Source organism: Phacochoerus africanus, chromosome 6 (genome assembly GCF_016906955.1).
Source record: "Phacochoerus africanus isolate WHEZ1 chromosome 6, ROS_Pafr_v1, whole genome shotgun sequence".
NCBI classification, from domain to species: Eukaryota; Metazoa; Chordata; class Mammalia; order Artiodactyla; family Suidae; genus Phacochoerus; species Phacochoerus africanus.
Window position 1 is genome coordinate 123,183,274 of NC_062549.1, and position 16,905 is coordinate 123,200,178.

Below are 16,905 nucleotides of genomic sequence, written 5' to 3' on the forward strand. Positions count from 1 at the left end.
TCTGAGGAATTCCACCTTAATTATCTTTTCTATTAGACTTGCCTTTTTAATAGAGCTGTCTTTCTATAATGGAATTTTTTTCCATGTACAAAACTTAGAGAGTTCATCAATTCAACTCGATAAAGTACATACACTTCAAGCCCACATAATTTTCTGAAAGATACCTGTTTGATGAACTGACCGTGACATACCTACGTTTTACATTAAAAAACAATTTGCATGGAACAAAATTTATTAATAAAAACCATTGTTAAGATTTTTCATATCCAATCCAAAATGCTGACAATATCATTCAAACCAGTAAGTAGGAGTTATAGTCATACATCATATGATTCATATATATATATATATATATATTTGGAAAGGACTCTTTGGGTTTTATATCCACAGTCAAGCAGAGAACTCAGCATCAGGTAAGCTATGCAAGCATTTATTGAATGAATGGAAGTATGTTGATCCACCTGGCACATAGGTCAGTGTGTGGGCAGGCCGCTCAAGATGGCTATTGTCTTGCTGTCTGTGTGTCTCCTGTTTCACCAGGCCCTGCTTCACTCACATGACCAGCCAATCCTCTTAATTATAGGGCTTAATTCGTCCCTTACAATTGGTGAGCCCACCTGACATCAATTCCCCCTATAAATGGTGGCCGGCTTCTCCCCCATCCCCCAGTAACGAAGACTGTTGCCAGGTCCTGCCCGTCACACACGCACAAGGGGAGGTGTCAATCCAGGACCCTTTGTGTAAGAGCGCCCCCCTATCTCTTAAACCCTTGATGTCTCTGTCTCCAGGCTCTTTCTTTGGTCTCGAGGCTGGGCAACCCAACTGGTGTAGCCCAACAGTCAAGTATAAAGAGTTATAGAAATAGGGAATTAAGGGATGCTTACATAAAATGATACCACGTAAAAACTTTTAAAATCATGTTATATTAATAAGAACATATATTTAAAAATATATGTTAAGGACTGAAATTTTAAATACCTTTTTGTTACTAAAACAATATCCACAGCTTATGATTTGTTTAATCATAAATACATCATATGTAGAGGATGTATGATGAATATTTAGTCTTCTTCAAACTGAAATCTGGCAGGTAGTTTCATAAGCCTTAACATTATAAAGAGAGTGGTGTGCTGAAAATACTAATCCCGTATTAGTAAGGTTGAAACTGCAAGATTTTTCTCTAAAATTATACTTTTCAGGATACTGCTGCTATGGGATAACTTATTTGGTAAAGTTTCTTGTAAACTATTCTAGAAAGCTAATAGAAGTATTTTGAGTGACCAAGATAACAGATTTCATTATATGGGCTCTTAACTATTTCATTTTGGTTGAAATGTTAGCTGCTGGACTAGTATATAATTATTTTCTCAAAATGCATAGTCATGACTGTCAATTTTTCCATGACTAATTATACCCTGCCAGATGTTTTTTAGGTTCTGCTAAGTCACATTTTTCTCCTAGAACTCTGTGTTCCCACTCCAATTTCCTCTGGCCATTTTTCATATTTTGGCTTTTACCTGAATTTTGAGTAAAATGGTTTTCTTGCTCTCTTTACTATGTCATATGAACATAACATTTTTATATGAATTTGAATTGCTCTCAATCTCATATTCTATCATACGGCTGACTTTATCCCTTTCCTGGATAGATTTTGTGCAATTTATCCTGAAAAGTTGTTCAGCCTTTTTATGCAAGGAAAGCTATTAACAGCTCATGAGATGACTGAAAATCTTCTGAATCACTTTACTATCAAGTCTTTCAGGAAAACGCTAACAAGTTCCCAAGCTCCCGCATTTGTTTTTTCTCTTCAGCCACATTTCCTGATGAGATTGCGGGGCTGTAGCAAGAAGGATCTCTAATCATGAAACATCTGGAGCTTACGCTCAAGCGATGCCCCGCAATAAATGCTGGATTTGAATTTTCTTCCCGGTTGAGCCTTATGGAACATTCACTGCCAGCCACTAGACAGAGACATTTCAATGACAAGTTTCGTCTCTTGAATGCCAATGAAAATATCTGGCTGCATGATGGTTTTAAAAAGTATTCATTGATTCAAAATGTATTAAAAGCCCATCAGGTGCTTGTAATTGTGTGAGAAGTGTTTTTTTAAAAAGCAGAAAACCCAGTCCTTCCTCCTTTAAGGAGTTGAGTGGGAAAGACAGAAAACGACACGCAGGTGAAATCAAGTAGTCAATGAGAGCAGGTCTGTGCGATCGGGGTTGGGGGGGGGGGATACTATAAATCACAGAGGAAGCCCTGCAGCAGGGCCCCCGTCCCTTTCAGGCTCCTCGTCAACCACATTTCATCACTGGTTATGCAAACACAAGGCAACCTCCTCTGCACATCTCCGTGCACGCGTGTTTGAAGGAGAAAACATGAGGATTTTATCTGCCGGAGAACAAACTACAAATATTTTCTACCGCAGCTGCCGAGCATGATGGAGCACCTGCGGATGAACACTTTAATCCGGTGAGCCTGGGCTGCGGCGTCAGTCTTACTGCCTCGCATAGGGAGAGAAAGCACCCTCTTGGAAGGAAAGCTCTGGGACAGAAAATGACATCTGCATCAGAGATCCCACTGGGGCCAGCTGAGGGCAGGAGCCTCTGTGAAGGCATGGCCGCCAGGTCCCCCCAAGTCCTCTGACATTTCATAAGATCTCATGAAAAGCGGATTGGTCAGACAAGCTTGATCAGCGCTACAGCTTAGGAACTTCGGCAACTTCGCAACGTCTCCGAGATGCATCATAACAGGAGGGAGCTCTGGTAACTGCTGAGCGTTACTGAAAGGGGTCGAAAAATTGTTTTAACAATCCATTTGTTTTCTGTGCAAAAAAAAAAAAAAATCAACGGTGAAATTTTAGGAATATACTTAAATTGTGCCAAATATCACTTGAAATCAACTGGCTACAGTCTGCTCAAGCAGAAAAAAACCTTACCGTGTTATTTACCACAGCTGGTTTTCTTCCTCTTCTTTTTGAAAATGGTAACATGTTCTAGCATTTTTCAAATCTTGAAGAATGTCATTCTTATATTTACTCCAGCCTATGCCACCACCCAACAAATTCCTCTCTTCCCTGCCCCGTAACTTTAGTGAATATGCAAAATGAATGTTTGTGTACTTTAGCAACACCTTTTTGTCACAATATAAAGTTAAATGTTAAATGTATTTGTATCAAGTTGGTGATTCTGACATTGCTTAAAGCCCTTAATAATTTCAGGTCAGTGACTGCAGATGGAAAAATGTACTCCGCAGACAGAGCAACAATTCCTTGGGTCTTGCAAGGCACTTGATCCAGGTGTAACATTTTCTCCCAGCTACCTTCAACTCCTGATTACAATCACCACCCAGACAGGGCTGAGATCTGTTAAGGAAAATGACTTGGGCCAGAGACTGCAAAAAAAGAGGATTGCATGGTGTAGTTTTGCAAATATAAACTTTGTGGGGTTTAGAATCGGAAGAGGGCTCAAAGAGGAAACCAGCAAGCACAGCTTTCAGCTTCCAGGAAAGAAAGACTCCGAGAGCTAAACCTGGATGTGCTATTTCAGTTCAAGCAAAGGGGGGAAATTAAATTTCAAAAAGTATTATTTCTTTTAAAATGAGTGTAATGCTATGGCTCAGGAGGCTCTATGGAAACATACAGAGAGCAGGCACTAAAATGCAAGGCTCATTTCCCAAGGGGAAAAAATAGGAGACTCCACTCCTCCCTAAAAACTCCCCAGTCTGCCTTGGAGACAACTACAGAGTAAAGAATAATGGGAAGGACTTTGACAAAACCAGGTACTACGCTATTCAGTAAAACAAAAGAGCTTTATTCTTTTATTCTCCTGACAACTTTACAGCAAAGCCCAGAAGAGGAAGCCAGAAAATTCCGAAGAACCAACGCTGAAGTCTGATTTTATTTTTTAATTTCATTTTTGGTTTCTTTATATTTGAGCGGAACTAACTCAACCCCCCAAAACGTCTTCAACGTGAGAACAATCCTTTCTGAAACCACAGGGCGGCAGATGTCACGCTGGGATTCTCCCAGAGGCACACTGCCAGACCTGGGGGCAGCTCTTCTTCGATCACTAACCCAAGATGGGCTGGGCCGTGCCTGGTTTGGGTGACCTTGGAACCGGTAAAACACCTGCAGAGACCTACGCTAAGGGCCCCGGGAGGTAGGCAGCCCGGGTATTGTCGCCTTCGGGGTAGAAGATGAACCCGCAGCTGGGAGAAGGCTCTGCTCCTCCGCACGCTCTTACTTGGCTGTCGATTCCAAGGCTGAGCCCCACGTAGGCAAAGCGCCGGGAACTGCTCCGCGTCGCCCGAATCCAGCCCGGAGCGGGTACTTTCTTACTAAACTCGGTAAGTGCTGCGCCCCCGCCCGCCCCAGACACGGCACCGCCAAACCGAAGCGGGGATGGCTTCCCTCCACCTCGAGGACTCCTTTCCACCGCCCCCTCCTCCTTCCCCACAGACCTGCCGCCCACCCAGGCCTGGGTGTCCCGGGGGCTGGACGGCTGGGGGCCCGGTTCCGCTCAGCACCTGGAGCCGCCGAAGGGAACCAGCGATCGGCGGCGGGTTGAATCACGGGTGAATCAGCCCTTGCAGGCTCTTGGAGTTTCCTACGGGAGGGGGCGGGATCAGGGCGGGGCCTCGCCGGGGCCCGCCCACCGGGCGTCGAGAGCCGGGCTGGGGGCGGGGCGGCGGGAGGAGCAGCGGGGGCGTGCGCGCGGCTCTTTAAAGCGCGCGGGGCCGGGCTCCCGCAGACGCAGGGCTCACCGCGCCCCTCCCGCTCCATCCAGTGACCCCAGGCGCCGCCAGCCCACCACCCCAGCCTCCCGGGCGCCGTGGACTCCTCCCGACCTCGCGGCCAACTCTTCGACATGGCGACCCCCACCGGACCCTCGGTGTCCTGTCCCAAGGCCGCCGTTGTTCGCGCGCTCCTGCTTGGCTGGGTCCTCGTCCAGGTGGCTGGAGCCACAGGTGAGTGGCACCCGCCCCTTGAAGCCCTGGGGCTCTCTACCGGGAGAAGGGGGAACAGTCCTGCCTGGCAGTGGCTCACTCCGCTGCCCCAGGACCCCCGAGGACCCGCCGGCACTTCTGCTAGTGGGTTTGAGGCTCTCGCTTTAAGTTTAGGGAAAGAGCTTCCCAGGGAGCCGCCGCCGTGAAGGTTGTGGGCCGTGGGGTCCGCACCTGCAATGTTTCAGTATTATCCTTCATTACCTATGCACTGCCCGTACTAAAAAGCGGCCCTCGGGCTTGTTCGTCTGTATTACATGGGGTTCGTGGCAATTCTGTTGCAAAATGTCGCTTGGATTGGAGCAGGCACATCATGCATGCCCTCTAAGCCTGGTCTGGGGGGGCAGGGGCTGGGGCGCAGGACAGAGACTGACCCGCTGAGAACTGGTCAAGCAGGCCTTAGCAATAAAGCATCCTAACCGAGTACATGCGACAGGCATAGCGTCTCTGCCTGGGTGTCCGTGGAAGTTTCAGTATGGACACATTTTAGATAAAAGTGAAAAAAGTCAAGCTTTGGCTTCTTTAGTGTATGCATTCTTAATTTCCCTCACACGCATGGGCTTTGCCTGTTACCATAATTTACTGAAAACCTAATGAGTTCATCCTGGAGACCTGCCCTTCCCTAGCTGGGCCATGGACAGCCTGGGCCGATGAGGACTGCTGGGCTGTGCTTCCAGGTCACTGTCACAGGGCATTTTCCCTGTGAATAATTTCAAACAAGGATTTCAAGATCCTTGTGTGTTTCCTGAGATTACCAGGTCATTCTTGCTGAGGGGAAATTCTGGGTTTCGGAAAAAAATGCAGATTTGTCTTATGGTAATTCAGTTAAAGCTTTTGTGGTTGGGAAATAATTAAGGAGGTTTGTGATATCAGGTGTGGGACGATGTTTTATGCTATTGACCCAAAATCGTGTGCTGAGACATTCATGTAAACTGAATAGCTGTTTCTCTGTTGTTTAAAGGCACTACAGATGTAATTGTAGCGTATAACTTAACTTGGAAGTCAACTAATTTCAAGACCATTTTGGAGTGGGAACCCAAACCCATTAATTATGTCTACACTGTTCAGATAAGGTAAGCTAGGTACCAAAAAAAAAAAAAAAAAAAAAACCCAAAACTGTTTCCACTGTGCTGTGCTCAACACGGTTGTCTTTAAAGCTGATTAATGGATGATTTAGCCATGATGATGAAGGCATTCATGGAAATTTGCTGTCCAGAGCCATACTCTGCCAAGCCTGTGACATTTCCAGACCTTAAACTCATAGAATATTGTCACTGTTTCTGGAGATTGTGGGGCACTTCCTAAGTGGCACATAAGCTGTGGAGAATGAACCTTCTTGAGCAGGTCCCAGTGGCACCGATAGATGTGGCTCTGGATCGCTGGGAACTCACCTCCTCTAAGCCCACCCGTCTTTTTCTCTGCTGTCTAGACTGCGAGCCGGATCTAACATGTTGGAGAAGAGACGGGGAGGAATTCGGATGTATACATTGCCCTCAAGCAGTGTTTGATTCATTAATTTTCGGACTCGTGATTCAAAATTGGGTTGCATACATGATCTTGGAGGCGGTCAAAGTCGTGACTCAGTAACCTGGGGAGGAAAACGCCCCTGTCTGCCCCCTGCGCCAGGGCTGCTCTGCTCATCCGGCCACCTCCCTGATGGGCAGCTGGCCCCAAGAGCTCCTCATTCAGCATATTCACCCTCAGGGTGCTCTTGTCTTTCCTTGATGGGTTGGCACCATATTCTTGGCAAGTTTTGGGTGTCTGAAATGTTCTCAGAGGCTTGGTAGTGATCTTACTAAGTAGAGGGGAACAGGTGTGGAAGTTATTTTGACCCTACTTGTAGAAAAGCACAGAAGTATCTCTTCCTAAAATGAAAGGTGCTTTGCTGTTTGTTTAGCTTGTGCCAAACCTTTTGCAGCATTCTGAATGCAGCCAAGTATCGAGTGGGTCTTTTAGGCAGATATTCTTTTTTTTTTTTTTTTCCAAAATCAACTTGATGACAACTGTTGCCAAGTCAACAGGGAAGGGAATTTGTGCGCGCGTGTGTGTGCGGGCATGCATGTATAGATACACAGATTTAAAGGAATTTCAGAACTGGAGGTAATGATTACGGTGACGGTCAGACTTGTCGACTCAGATTCCACTGGTTGAGAGTTAGGAATTTCGCTCAGAGAGAGCTGAGGTTGACCTTGGTAGACACTTTCCTGCTGGGTGGTGAAAACAAGATTTTAGGAGGAATGCTTATCTCCTAAATAGATTCAGTCTTAAATATGTTTCCTCATGTTTGCTGAACTTAGGATTGGCCAGGTTTTTTTTTTTTTTTTTTTCTTTTTTGCCATTTCTTGGGCCGCTCCCATGGCATATGGAGGTTCCCAGGCTAGGGGTCAAATCGGAGCTACAGCTGCTGGTGTACGCCAGAGCCACAGCAATGCAGGATCCAAGCTGCATCTGTGACCTACACCACAGCTCACAGCAACGCTGGATCCTTAACCCACTGAGCAAGGCCAGGGATCGAACCCACAGCCTCATGGTTCCTAGTCGGATTCGTTTACCACTGCGCCACGACGGGAACTCCCGTGGATTGGCCAGGTTTTTAAACATAAGCCTTTGTTAACATGAAGTTCTTGGGCTTTGCGTGGCTGCTGGTACTTAAGTGGATGTGGCCCCCGATGTGCCTGGGGGCGCCCTTAGACATGGGTGGGGGTGTTCCAGCCGAGCCATCTTCCCACGTGCCAGAGGACCTGGGAGCAGCCTCCCAGGGACCCCGCACTCTCCCAAGACCTCCCCACGGGTGATGTGGGGTTCCCGGGCGAAAGGACCCTAGCAGTCATTTTATAGAAGAGGAAACTGGCCCCGGTGAGGTGAGAGACTGGTTCCTGATGGTGCCCATGGTGCATGCCCATCGGGGTCTGGAACCAAGGTCTACCCAGCACTGAGGCTATGGCCTCCTCCGTGGGTCTGCCCGTCTGATGAGCGGCCCCAAAGCCAAATGGGGAAAGCAAGCCGTTCCCACTGGGAGCGACTTCCCCCTCCTGGTGTCCTGCCCTGGAGAAAGCACCTTGACCTGCTGCCCCTCGCCCATCAGCCTGTCCCCAAACCCAGGGTGCCGCTGCTGTGCCTGTAGCCCTTCCTTGGAGCGCCAGCTGCGTTTTTCCCTTTTGGAAGCTCTTTTCAGTGGTGTTGCAAGTGTTTCTGGCTCAGGCTTAGCACCGAACCATGCCCTGCAGTACTGACCCTGTGGAATGTTCTATATTCTAAAATTGAACTTCTAAAGTTTTTAGAAAACAGCCTGCTCCTCAGTTGCTGAGTCCAGATTCTGTTGGGATTTTTTAGAACTTCTATTATTTCTAAATCGGGAGATTTTGCAATAATACCCAGAAGAACCTCCGGAGGCGCGTTTAAAGTGTCCAGTGCTGCTAACAGCATTCAGAGGCACTTCCTGCAGAATTGCCCCTTCCCAACCTGTCCACAGCACATTATGGCTTTAATTTGCTTGTGTTCAATTGTACCAGGGGGCTGTGGTTCCTCCTGGGAGCTGGGAGGAACCAAATGCTATCTCTCGGGTGGAATGTAGCCAGAGCGCCCAGCCCAGCTGTGTTTCTCCTGTTATCTAAACGACTGGTTGGCTATGGATGGAGAAGAATCCTCATCTTCGCCTTCACTTTTTAAAATAGAAATGATGTGACTTTTTACAGTGCATTTCAGCCATTCTGGAATGAAGACTGGATCTCTACTTTTATCACAGAAAACTAGAGAAATCTAAGAGTATCTAAACTGATATTTGTGCATCCATCTCAGTTTATGGATTTAAGGACCAAGAGTGGGTTACCCACACCCTCTTAGCCCAGTTAGTTAGTTCAGACTTTTAAGAAATACTTATTTATGGTCTTGCGCCTGGATTTAGACAAATGGAATCCACATGGCAGCTTGTTGTCCCCCATTCAACCTGTAAATGTCAACAGTCTAATACTCAAAGGCCTGGCCCTGTGCAAGCCCTCAAGCCACGTGGCTTAATAGGGGAGCCCAGGGGCGCGGGGCCCTTGTCCCACCTCCACGCTCAGTGCTCTTCTGAGATGTCACTGCTGGGGACGGGGAAGCGGGAGATCTGGAGGTTCCCGTGGAAGGTGGGATTGGATGTGGCTTTGAATGATGAGTTGGGGGGCTCTGGTGGTTGACAGGGAGGGAGGAAGAGCAGGGTGGCTGCCAGCTTCTGTGGGACAGCTCTGTGTGGATCAGGTTGCAGTGTTTCTCACCTAGGAATTGTTTCGGTCCTGGAGGAAAATGTCATTTTTAGTAGGAGTTCTTTATAGCATTTCAGAATCGTTTCATTTTTAGTCGTTCTTTAAATCATTTCCTCTCAATGACACTTTACAGAAGAAAGCTCTGTCTCTACTCAGACTGTCTTAGTCTCTCAGCCTTGGCTAGGTATTTCCTGGACTGTTATTCTGTAATCTTTGATGGCACAGCTTGTGGTATCACACAGAGACCCAGCTCTCACCTCCTGGGGGGTGAGACCCTGTACAAGTTGCCTCGCAGCCCTGAGCGTCAGTCAGGGTCCTCATATGTGAGAAAGACCCAGTATCTTCTTGGAAGGACTATACCAAGTGGGAGAACATGTTTCAGGGCCCAGCACAGAACCTGGCTCATCGTAGAGTTAGTGTTAAGCAGCCGTGGTCCCCCTAGAATGTATTCCATAGACTGTATTATGATATTGACTGCCATAAGCAGAATATAATAAGTAGCCTGTAAGAGACTGAATCTTGATGGAAAGTTGTCCTTTATCCCGCATAATCATGCCAGATCATCTGTGTTTTAAACGGGTAATTAAGAGCATAGATCCAGGAGTTGAATTGCTCTCTGGCTCAAAATCCAGCTTTGTGACTCTGAGCTGGTCACCCAGGCACACTTGGCCTCAGTTGCACTTGGCCTCAGTTGCCTTATCTATAAAAACAGACAATCAGAGAGCCACCCCGGGTTGCTGGGAGGACTCGAGACTCATCTAAAGTGCTCAGCAGAGCAAACACCTCCAGGTATTGTTTCTATAAGAAGCTTCTCCGAGAAGCTGCTGCGGTAACACTGCCCTGAAGCCAGCACGTGCTCTGACGTTCCTCTTGTTTCTCTTCCTCCTGCGCTCAGCCCCAGACTAGGAGACTGGAAAAACAAATGCTTCCACACGACAGACACGGAGTGTGACGTCACGGACGAGATCATGAGGAACGTGAAGGAGACGTACGTGGCGCGGGTCCTGTCCTATCCTGCGGACACCGCGCTCACCGCTCAGGAGCCTCCGTTTACCAACTCGCCCCCCTTCACGCCCTACCTGGACAGTGAGTAGCTCGGTCCCTGTCCTTGTTCTCAGAAGCTTCCGCCTATTCCCGTGAGCGCGGACCCGAGGAGCCAGCGCATCCATGCATCTATCCAGCAACACCTCTGACTCCCCAAACTGCTGAGCGCTGAGCCCTCTTCGCTCATTCCAGACTTGGGGGGGCAGGCAGGTGTCACAGACCGAGAACTTTGGAGTTGGTGATGGTGGTTGGAAGCAGGTTTGTCCCCAGAGCCTACCAGGACCCGGCTGGATGGGTGCTGGTGGGGAGGGAGCAGGAAGTTCACCAGCGCCGAGGATCCAGGCTTTCCTCGTGTGTATTCTGGAGCTTTTGCATAACTCTCCTCTGAGCTTGCTGTCCCATCATCAGACCAGAAGTCCCAGTTGAGGTTATTCTTATTTTTATTTTTATACAAATGGTCACAAATCCACAGGGAAAGTTCAGTTTCCCTCGGATCTCATGATCGGGCCTGCGGATCTTTTTAACCCCCCCGACGAGGACAGCACGAGCCCCCCGCTGGGTGGCAGTGCCACCCCGCTTCCTTCGTGCTGGTTTGGAAAAGCAGAGTGCTTTTCTCCGCGACCTGTGGCCCAGTAACCGACCTGAGCGTCCACGCAGGGCGTGCACAGGGTCCCTGCCTCGAGGATGTACATTGTTTGGTCCCAGCGGTGGTTCTGAGCAGGTCCTGAACGTGCAGCCCTTGGAGAAGGGCAGTCGGCTGCTCCAGTGTCACTGGCGCGCTTCTGTTTACCCCTCAGGCAGCCAGAGGGGCGTTTCTCAAGGCAGGGATGGAGAAGGGGCAGAGGGACAGACGGCCGCTTGCCCTTCATACTAGTATCTGCTTGGAGGGTGGAAAGGGGGGTGGCCTCCCCCCAGCTGCCTGGCTGCCGGCCCAGAGCCCATGGCCAGATCCTATCTCCCACCTCTGGGGCTTTTCCCTGGGTGCCTCGCTGGCCCCCTGGTGGGAGTGCAGACCCACCCACGGCCACTCGCCTCCGGTAACTGCGGGATCGTGCTATTTATTCTCCCACCATAGGCAGCATCCTCAGGATTTCTTTTATAGGTCTTTAGTTTTCTGTAAGCCGCTTTAAATCCTTTTTTGGTGCAAAAGAGAAAATGTTTTATATACTTTGCATGTGTGCGCATGCACGCACGTGCAGGCACACACACACTTGCATGTAATTCCTGCGACATCATTGGGATTTGTCTTGCTGTCATTCAACCAAAGCACACGCCATAACTGAGCCCTCGCAGAGACCTGGTGGTTAAAACTGTTCCTTGAGGTAGCCAAGGACATTGCCTGGGCTTTCCCACAGCTGCTTATTAATTGTATCTACAAATATGGAAGCTCATGCAGCTGTTCGGTTAACCACATGTGGCTGCTGAGCGCTCGACATGTGGCTAATGCCCAGTGTGTGAAAGACACTGGGCTTTGAAAATGCTCTCCCCAAGTTCTCATACTGATGAAATGTCAAGGTCATATTGTAGCCATGTTGGGTAAATTATCTTAAATGAAATGTGTTGTTAAATTAACTTCAGCCGTTGCTTTTTACCTTTTCTAATGCGTACAAGGTTTGAAGTGACGGCTGTGGCTCCCGTTACTTTCCCATGGGACAGCCCGCTGCAGAACGTCGCAGGGTTTGGCTCTGGTGCCCCTTGGTGTGCCCCTGCCAGGGTGCTGCTCGAGTGTTTTTTTTGAGGGCTGACGAGCTCGTTATGAACCGTGGTAACTGAATGGGGTTCTACTTGGTAGCGAATTCTTTGGTTCCAACGAAGCTCATTTTCTCTGTTTTAGCAAACCTCGGACAGCCAGTGATTCAGAGTTTTGAACAAGTCGGGACAAAACTGAATGTGACCGTAGAAGCTGCTCGCACCTTAGTCAGGGTGAACGGCACATTCCTCAGGCTGCGGGACGTTTTTGGCAAGGACTTGAATTATACCCTTTATTACTGGAGAGCTTCAAGTACAGGAAAGGTGAGCATTCTTTGGGTTTTGTGACCTGTTTTAAATTGCGGCTCCGTGATTTTCCAGCCCTCCTCTTCTGCAACTTGGAACCCCTAGGACGCGGGGGGGGGGGGGGGGGGGGGGCAGGGGGGTGCAGTGGGAGCGGCTGCTGTCCGGGTCTCCCAGGGATGTCGGCCGCCTGGGGTGGGGCCCCCTCAGATGCCCAGGTTCCTCAGCCCAGGGGCTGGACCAGTCATCCCCGAGGCTCCCCACAGCTCCCACATGACGATCCAGAGACCAAACTTGTTTTCCATTCAGCAGTTACTCCTTCACTCCTTTTTTCCATTGCTGCAAACATCTTTGGAAGGGGCCAGGTTGGGTTGGATATTTTCATTCTTGGGGAAAAAACTTCCTTAGCAGTTACGGGTGGAACTGATGAGCCAAGTCACTTGCCATCCTTTCTATGTCACATGTGTCCACGTAGGCTTTTCCTACCACAGTGTCTTAGTAGAGGGGACAGACCTCACTCTGGACCCAGATGAATCAAGAACTCTATCTTTTTGAGGGCCGCACTTGCGGCATATGGAGGTTCCCAGGCTAGGGGTCGAATCAGAGCTGTAGCCACCGGCCTACGCCACAGCCCCAGCAACGCGGGATCTGAGCCGAGTCTGCAACCTACACCACAGCTCACAGCAATGCCAGACCCTTAACCCACTGAGCAAGGCCAAGGATCGAACCCACAACCTCATGGAAGAACTCTATCTTTTAACAGAAAAAGGCCACGACCAACACTAATGAGTTTCTGATTGACGTGGATAAAGGAGAAAACTACTGTTTCAGTGTTCAAGCAGTGATTCCATCCCGAAGAGTTAACCAGAAGAGTCCCGAAAGTCTCATTGACTGCACCAGCCAAGAGAAAGCTGTGTCCCGAGGTGAGTGGCTCTGCAGGAGGCAGGGCTGCCCTGCAGGGGACACACCAGCCCTCGTGTTTTAGTGTCGTTAGTGTTTGGGGGGAGGGGTCCTCATAATTTTAGGCATTTAGGGATGTTTCTGTGATGCTCCCTTGTATTAGCATGTTTTCTTGAGCGCCTGTTATGTACTAAGCTCTCTGCTGAGCACCAGGCCCGTGGTACAGGATTTAGCATCAAAACTATTTAAACGGCTCTTGAGGGTTTGGGGGCAGCTTCTGGACCCGTGGCTGCTGCACCTGATGGACACTGGTGAGCACCCCCTGTGGGCTGTTGCCACAGAGGCTGTACCCCACGAAGGGAAGGGATTGAGTCTGTCGGATACACCGCGTGCACGTGTGCGCGCCCGGCCAGCACCAGTGTGTCCACATGGGTGCCACACCAGGCCCCAGACGCCAGGGGAGGAATGGATCTCCCCTGGAGGGGCCGTGGGGGCTGGGACACACCCAGAGGCTCAAAGCCGGGGAGTCTTCCTCCAGGCTTGATCAGGACAGTGCCCTGCGTGCGAGGGAGCAGGGAGCCCAGGATAGTCATGATCACGCAGGGCCTTGCCGAGATGAGATTTACGCATCTTAAACCCTTTAAGATAGGAGAGAAGGAAAGGGCCCTACCTCGCCTCGGGTCCTGCATCTTCCGGCCATCGGCCCTCACACCCATCTTCCTAAAGCCGGCTGGGGTTCCCCTGCCTCTGTCTTCACACTCACTCTGCTTCCGCTGTCTGCTCTGTCTGCTGAATTGTGTCCTTGAGAATCGTTTCAGATGCCACCTCCACCAGGAAGCCTTCTTATTGCCCCGGTTGTCGTCTCTTTACCTGAATCTCGGCCGTGCTCTGTATCTCTTTGCCCTGAGAGTGTATCTCCTACTATAATCGTTGCCTCTGAACACAGCATCATTTTTAGCCGCGTGTTTCTAAAAGGCGCTCTTGCTCCCAAGTACATGGGTCTGTCTAAGCTGTGAGCATCACCCAGTTTATGAGATGCTTTTCACTGCTGTCCGTTACCCCAAACATCTAGAGGCTGAGAGATTCTTTGCTAATGGATGAAGTGGGCGGTGGGGGAAGGCAACTGCACGTTAGGCAAAAGCAGGATGGTGTGACTTGATTTCCGCCCACAGAACATGGGGTTCGACGTGGTCCCTCTTCTTTTTCAGAGCTGTTCCTCATCGTTGGAGTGGTGGTGTTTGCGGTCATCGTCTTCGTCCTCGTCCTGTCTGTGTCTCTGTACAAGTGCAGGAAGGAGCGGGCAGGGCCCAGTGGGAAGGAGAACGCGCCCCTCAATGTGGCGTGACGGTCTCGCGGTCAGACCTGCCAGCTCCGCGGCGCTCCTGTCGTGAGGGGACCAAGAGCTTTTGAGACAGTACAAGAGTAGAATCCATGGAATCACAACCCCTGGGCTCCAGGAAGGCTCTTTTCTGACCTGGTCTCGCGACGAGCATTCTGGTTTCAACATTAGCATTAGACACTTGGGCATGTAATGAGCGGTACAACCAATTCCGAGGGTTCTGAGATGTCTTTTAACACTACGGCACCTTTTGCACATGATATTCTTGAGACTGTATGTTCTCTACATTTGAGGCGAAGCCAGGTCATCCAAGGAAAAAGAAATGCCCTGGAAAACCCTGGGTAGACTTGGGAAGAACTTCTGAGAAGGTGACTTCAAACCAACTGGGGGGAGCAAGATGGGAGTTGGTGGACTTTTCTAACAGGTCTGTCCTTGGGTGACGTGGTATTGAGGGGTTTTGTTTCATTTTGAGTACTTTTGGAGGTTCAGAACACTTAGCAAAACTTTTATATGAATGTGTTACACGCGGCAGCCTTGTATCTGAGGCACATTCCTAACATGCATTACAGTTTAGCACTTTAACTGACCTAAAGGCTGTTGATGAAACACGTGACAGCTCACTCTTCTAAGACTGCCAACAACCTACACAGCTTAAGGTACTTCAAGGTTGACAGTCAACATTGTGTTTATTTATATACTTTTTAAAAGGTTTTCTATATAAGGTTTTCTATATGGGGTTTTCTATTTATAGAGGCAAACTGTTCTGTTTGTATATATTGAGATAATTTATTTAATATACTTTTATATAAATAAAGGTGACTGGATATTGTGATTATTTCTGTCTTTCACATGTTATTTATAGAGTTTGGCCTTTGTATTAGCTGACTCTGCTGCAGTAACAAATGACCCTAAAATTCTCAGTGGCTTTTGACTAATATAAAGATACCACACACTTACAGTTTGGTGGCTGTGGGCTGACTCTGTGGTTGCAGCTCTTCTTAATGTCGTCTCCTGCTAGGACCCAAACCAGAGGTGACAGACCCTCGTGGATCAGGGTAGAAGGAAAAGCAAAAAACTGGCAGACCAGGCAGCCAGGTCTTCAAGCTGCTGTCTTAAAACTTCTGGCCGGAGTGGCTCCCTGTCACTTCGGTGCCTGTGCCCCTGGCCCAAGCAAGATGCTGGACCCAGCCTGATAATCCCCTGCCTGCCGGGAGGCATCACAGTTCACACAGCAATGGGTGGCGTGTCATGTTGTGGGGAAGAGGGGAGATGCTACAAGCACCTGCAGGCTTGGTGGGAGGACGTTCCCACGGGCCTTTGAGCTGCAGGTGAGGGTTGGAGAGGAGAAAAGAAAAATTCTCTGGATTATTCGTAAAACTGGACAAAAGGACGAGGTAAGACAGAGAGTGGGGTGTCATCTCTAGAGTTAGTTCAAGGCAAACTAGACTGAGAGCTGTCTGGGGGCAGAACTGGGTCTCGATCCGGCTTGCGGCTCCTTCAGGGCGGCCATGCCAGGCTTGGCTGAGTCCAGCTGCCTTCACGACCTCGGTCGGAATGTGGGCATGGTGGGGGGGAGTCCTCTGTCCCAGTGCAAACAAAATCTGGCAGAAGACTCCCCGTCCCACAACTGGAGTGAAAGGATTCTAAGAGTGAAAATGAGGCTCCGGACACATGGTTGAGCCCCAACCGCGTAGGCCGCAGGGCCTTAGCGTGGATGGCTGGGCCGATGTGGTCCAGGGAGCGCTCCCAGAGGGCGCCCCACCCGGACAGGGTCCCACCAAAGCCCCAGTGGGCAAGCACTGAAAGGGGAACTCAGCTCACCGTCCCGCTGCTCCTGAATTTTACATGCATTTTGTTCCTTTGCTCCAAGGAATGCTGAGCACTGTCAATAAAATTCTAAACACGCAAAGTTAGCTGGAAAACCACATTCTGAGCTGGGCAGACCCCTTCCCATCCTCATAGGGTCGGCAGCCTGAAAGGAAAGAGAGACCCTTGGGAGAAATTAAGGCAAACAGGCCCGTGGCTGGTGTATCCGGCTGGTTGTGGTGGTTTGTTTGCCATCACCGATCTGTGCCAGTGCTGGAGTGGCTGAACTGTTCGCTGCTGCCGAGTTCACACCAGAGAAAGAGAGCGGGCATTCGCAGCAGAGCCAACAGAAGAGAGGTCACCATGGGGGCATGGCCTGAAAAAGGTGTGCTCTGGCCATTATCTTGAATTCCTGCTCACGTGGGGCTACAAGGGACAAAATGGTTCGTGCAGGAGGGTCAGACGCGCTCCTCGAGCAGGCATCTGACCAGGCAGCTTCGTCAGGCTGCTCGCTCCCTGCCAGGAATAACAACAGCCTTACGCAATTTCTGGCCTCATAATCTAAGGAATTTAAATCGTCCC

The 16,905-nt window shown here is 49.5% G+C and overlaps 1 protein-coding gene and 1 long non-coding RNA gene across 3 annotated transcripts; one reads left to right on the forward strand and one right to left on the reverse strand.

Moving 5' to 3' along the window:
• Nucleotides 1–214: 214 nt before the first annotated feature.
• Nucleotides 215–4,624, reverse strand: LOC125129961 (uncharacterized). Its single transcript, XR_007135613.1, has 2 exons — nucleotides 4,459–4,624; nucleotides 215–2,821 (listed from the first exon to the last, which is right to left on the reverse strand). It is a non-coding gene; the product is annotated as an uncharacterized LOC125129961 (long non-coding RNA).
• A 105-nt stretch (nucleotides 4,625–4,729) lies between these two features.
• On the forward strand, nucleotides 4,730–15,352 carry F3 (coagulation factor III, tissue factor). 2 transcript variants are annotated; one of them, XM_047785254.1, is made up of 6 exons: nucleotides 4,730–4,965; nucleotides 5,963–6,074; nucleotides 10,138–10,328; nucleotides 12,121–12,299; nucleotides 13,042–13,201; nucleotides 14,387–15,352. In XM_047785254.1, exons 1-6 carry the CDS (start codon nucleotides 4,866–4,868, stop codon nucleotides 14,521–14,523), a joined length of 879 nt encoding a protein of 292 aa, XP_047641210.1. In that variant the 5' UTR covers nucleotides 4,730–4,865; the 3' UTR covers nucleotides 14,524–15,352. The 2 variants fall into 2 exon arrangements, with proteins under 2 accessions (XP_047641210.1, XP_047641211.1); XM_047785255.1 differs by lacking the exon at nucleotides 13,042–13,201 and having other exon boundaries at nucleotides 4,733–4,965.
• The last annotated feature ends 1,553 nt before the right edge of the window (nucleotides 15,353–16,905 follow it).

What these genes read in the sequence shown, in the direction of transcription:
- F3 (XM_047785254.1), top strand. Translation starts at nt 4,866, where the DNA reads ATGGCGACCCCCACCGGACCCTCGGTGTCCTGTCCCAAGGCCGCCGTT. An exon ending in GTCTACACTGTTCAGATAAG is followed by an intron (nt 6,075 to 10,137) that starts GTAAGCTAGGTA and finishes TCCTGCGCTCAG; the next exon opens with CCCCAGACTAGGAGACTGGA. An exon ending in GAGCTTCAAGTACAGGAAAG is followed by an intron (nt 12,300 to 13,041) that starts GTGAGCATTCTT and finishes ATCTTTTAACAG; the next exon opens with AAAAAGGCCACGACCAACAC.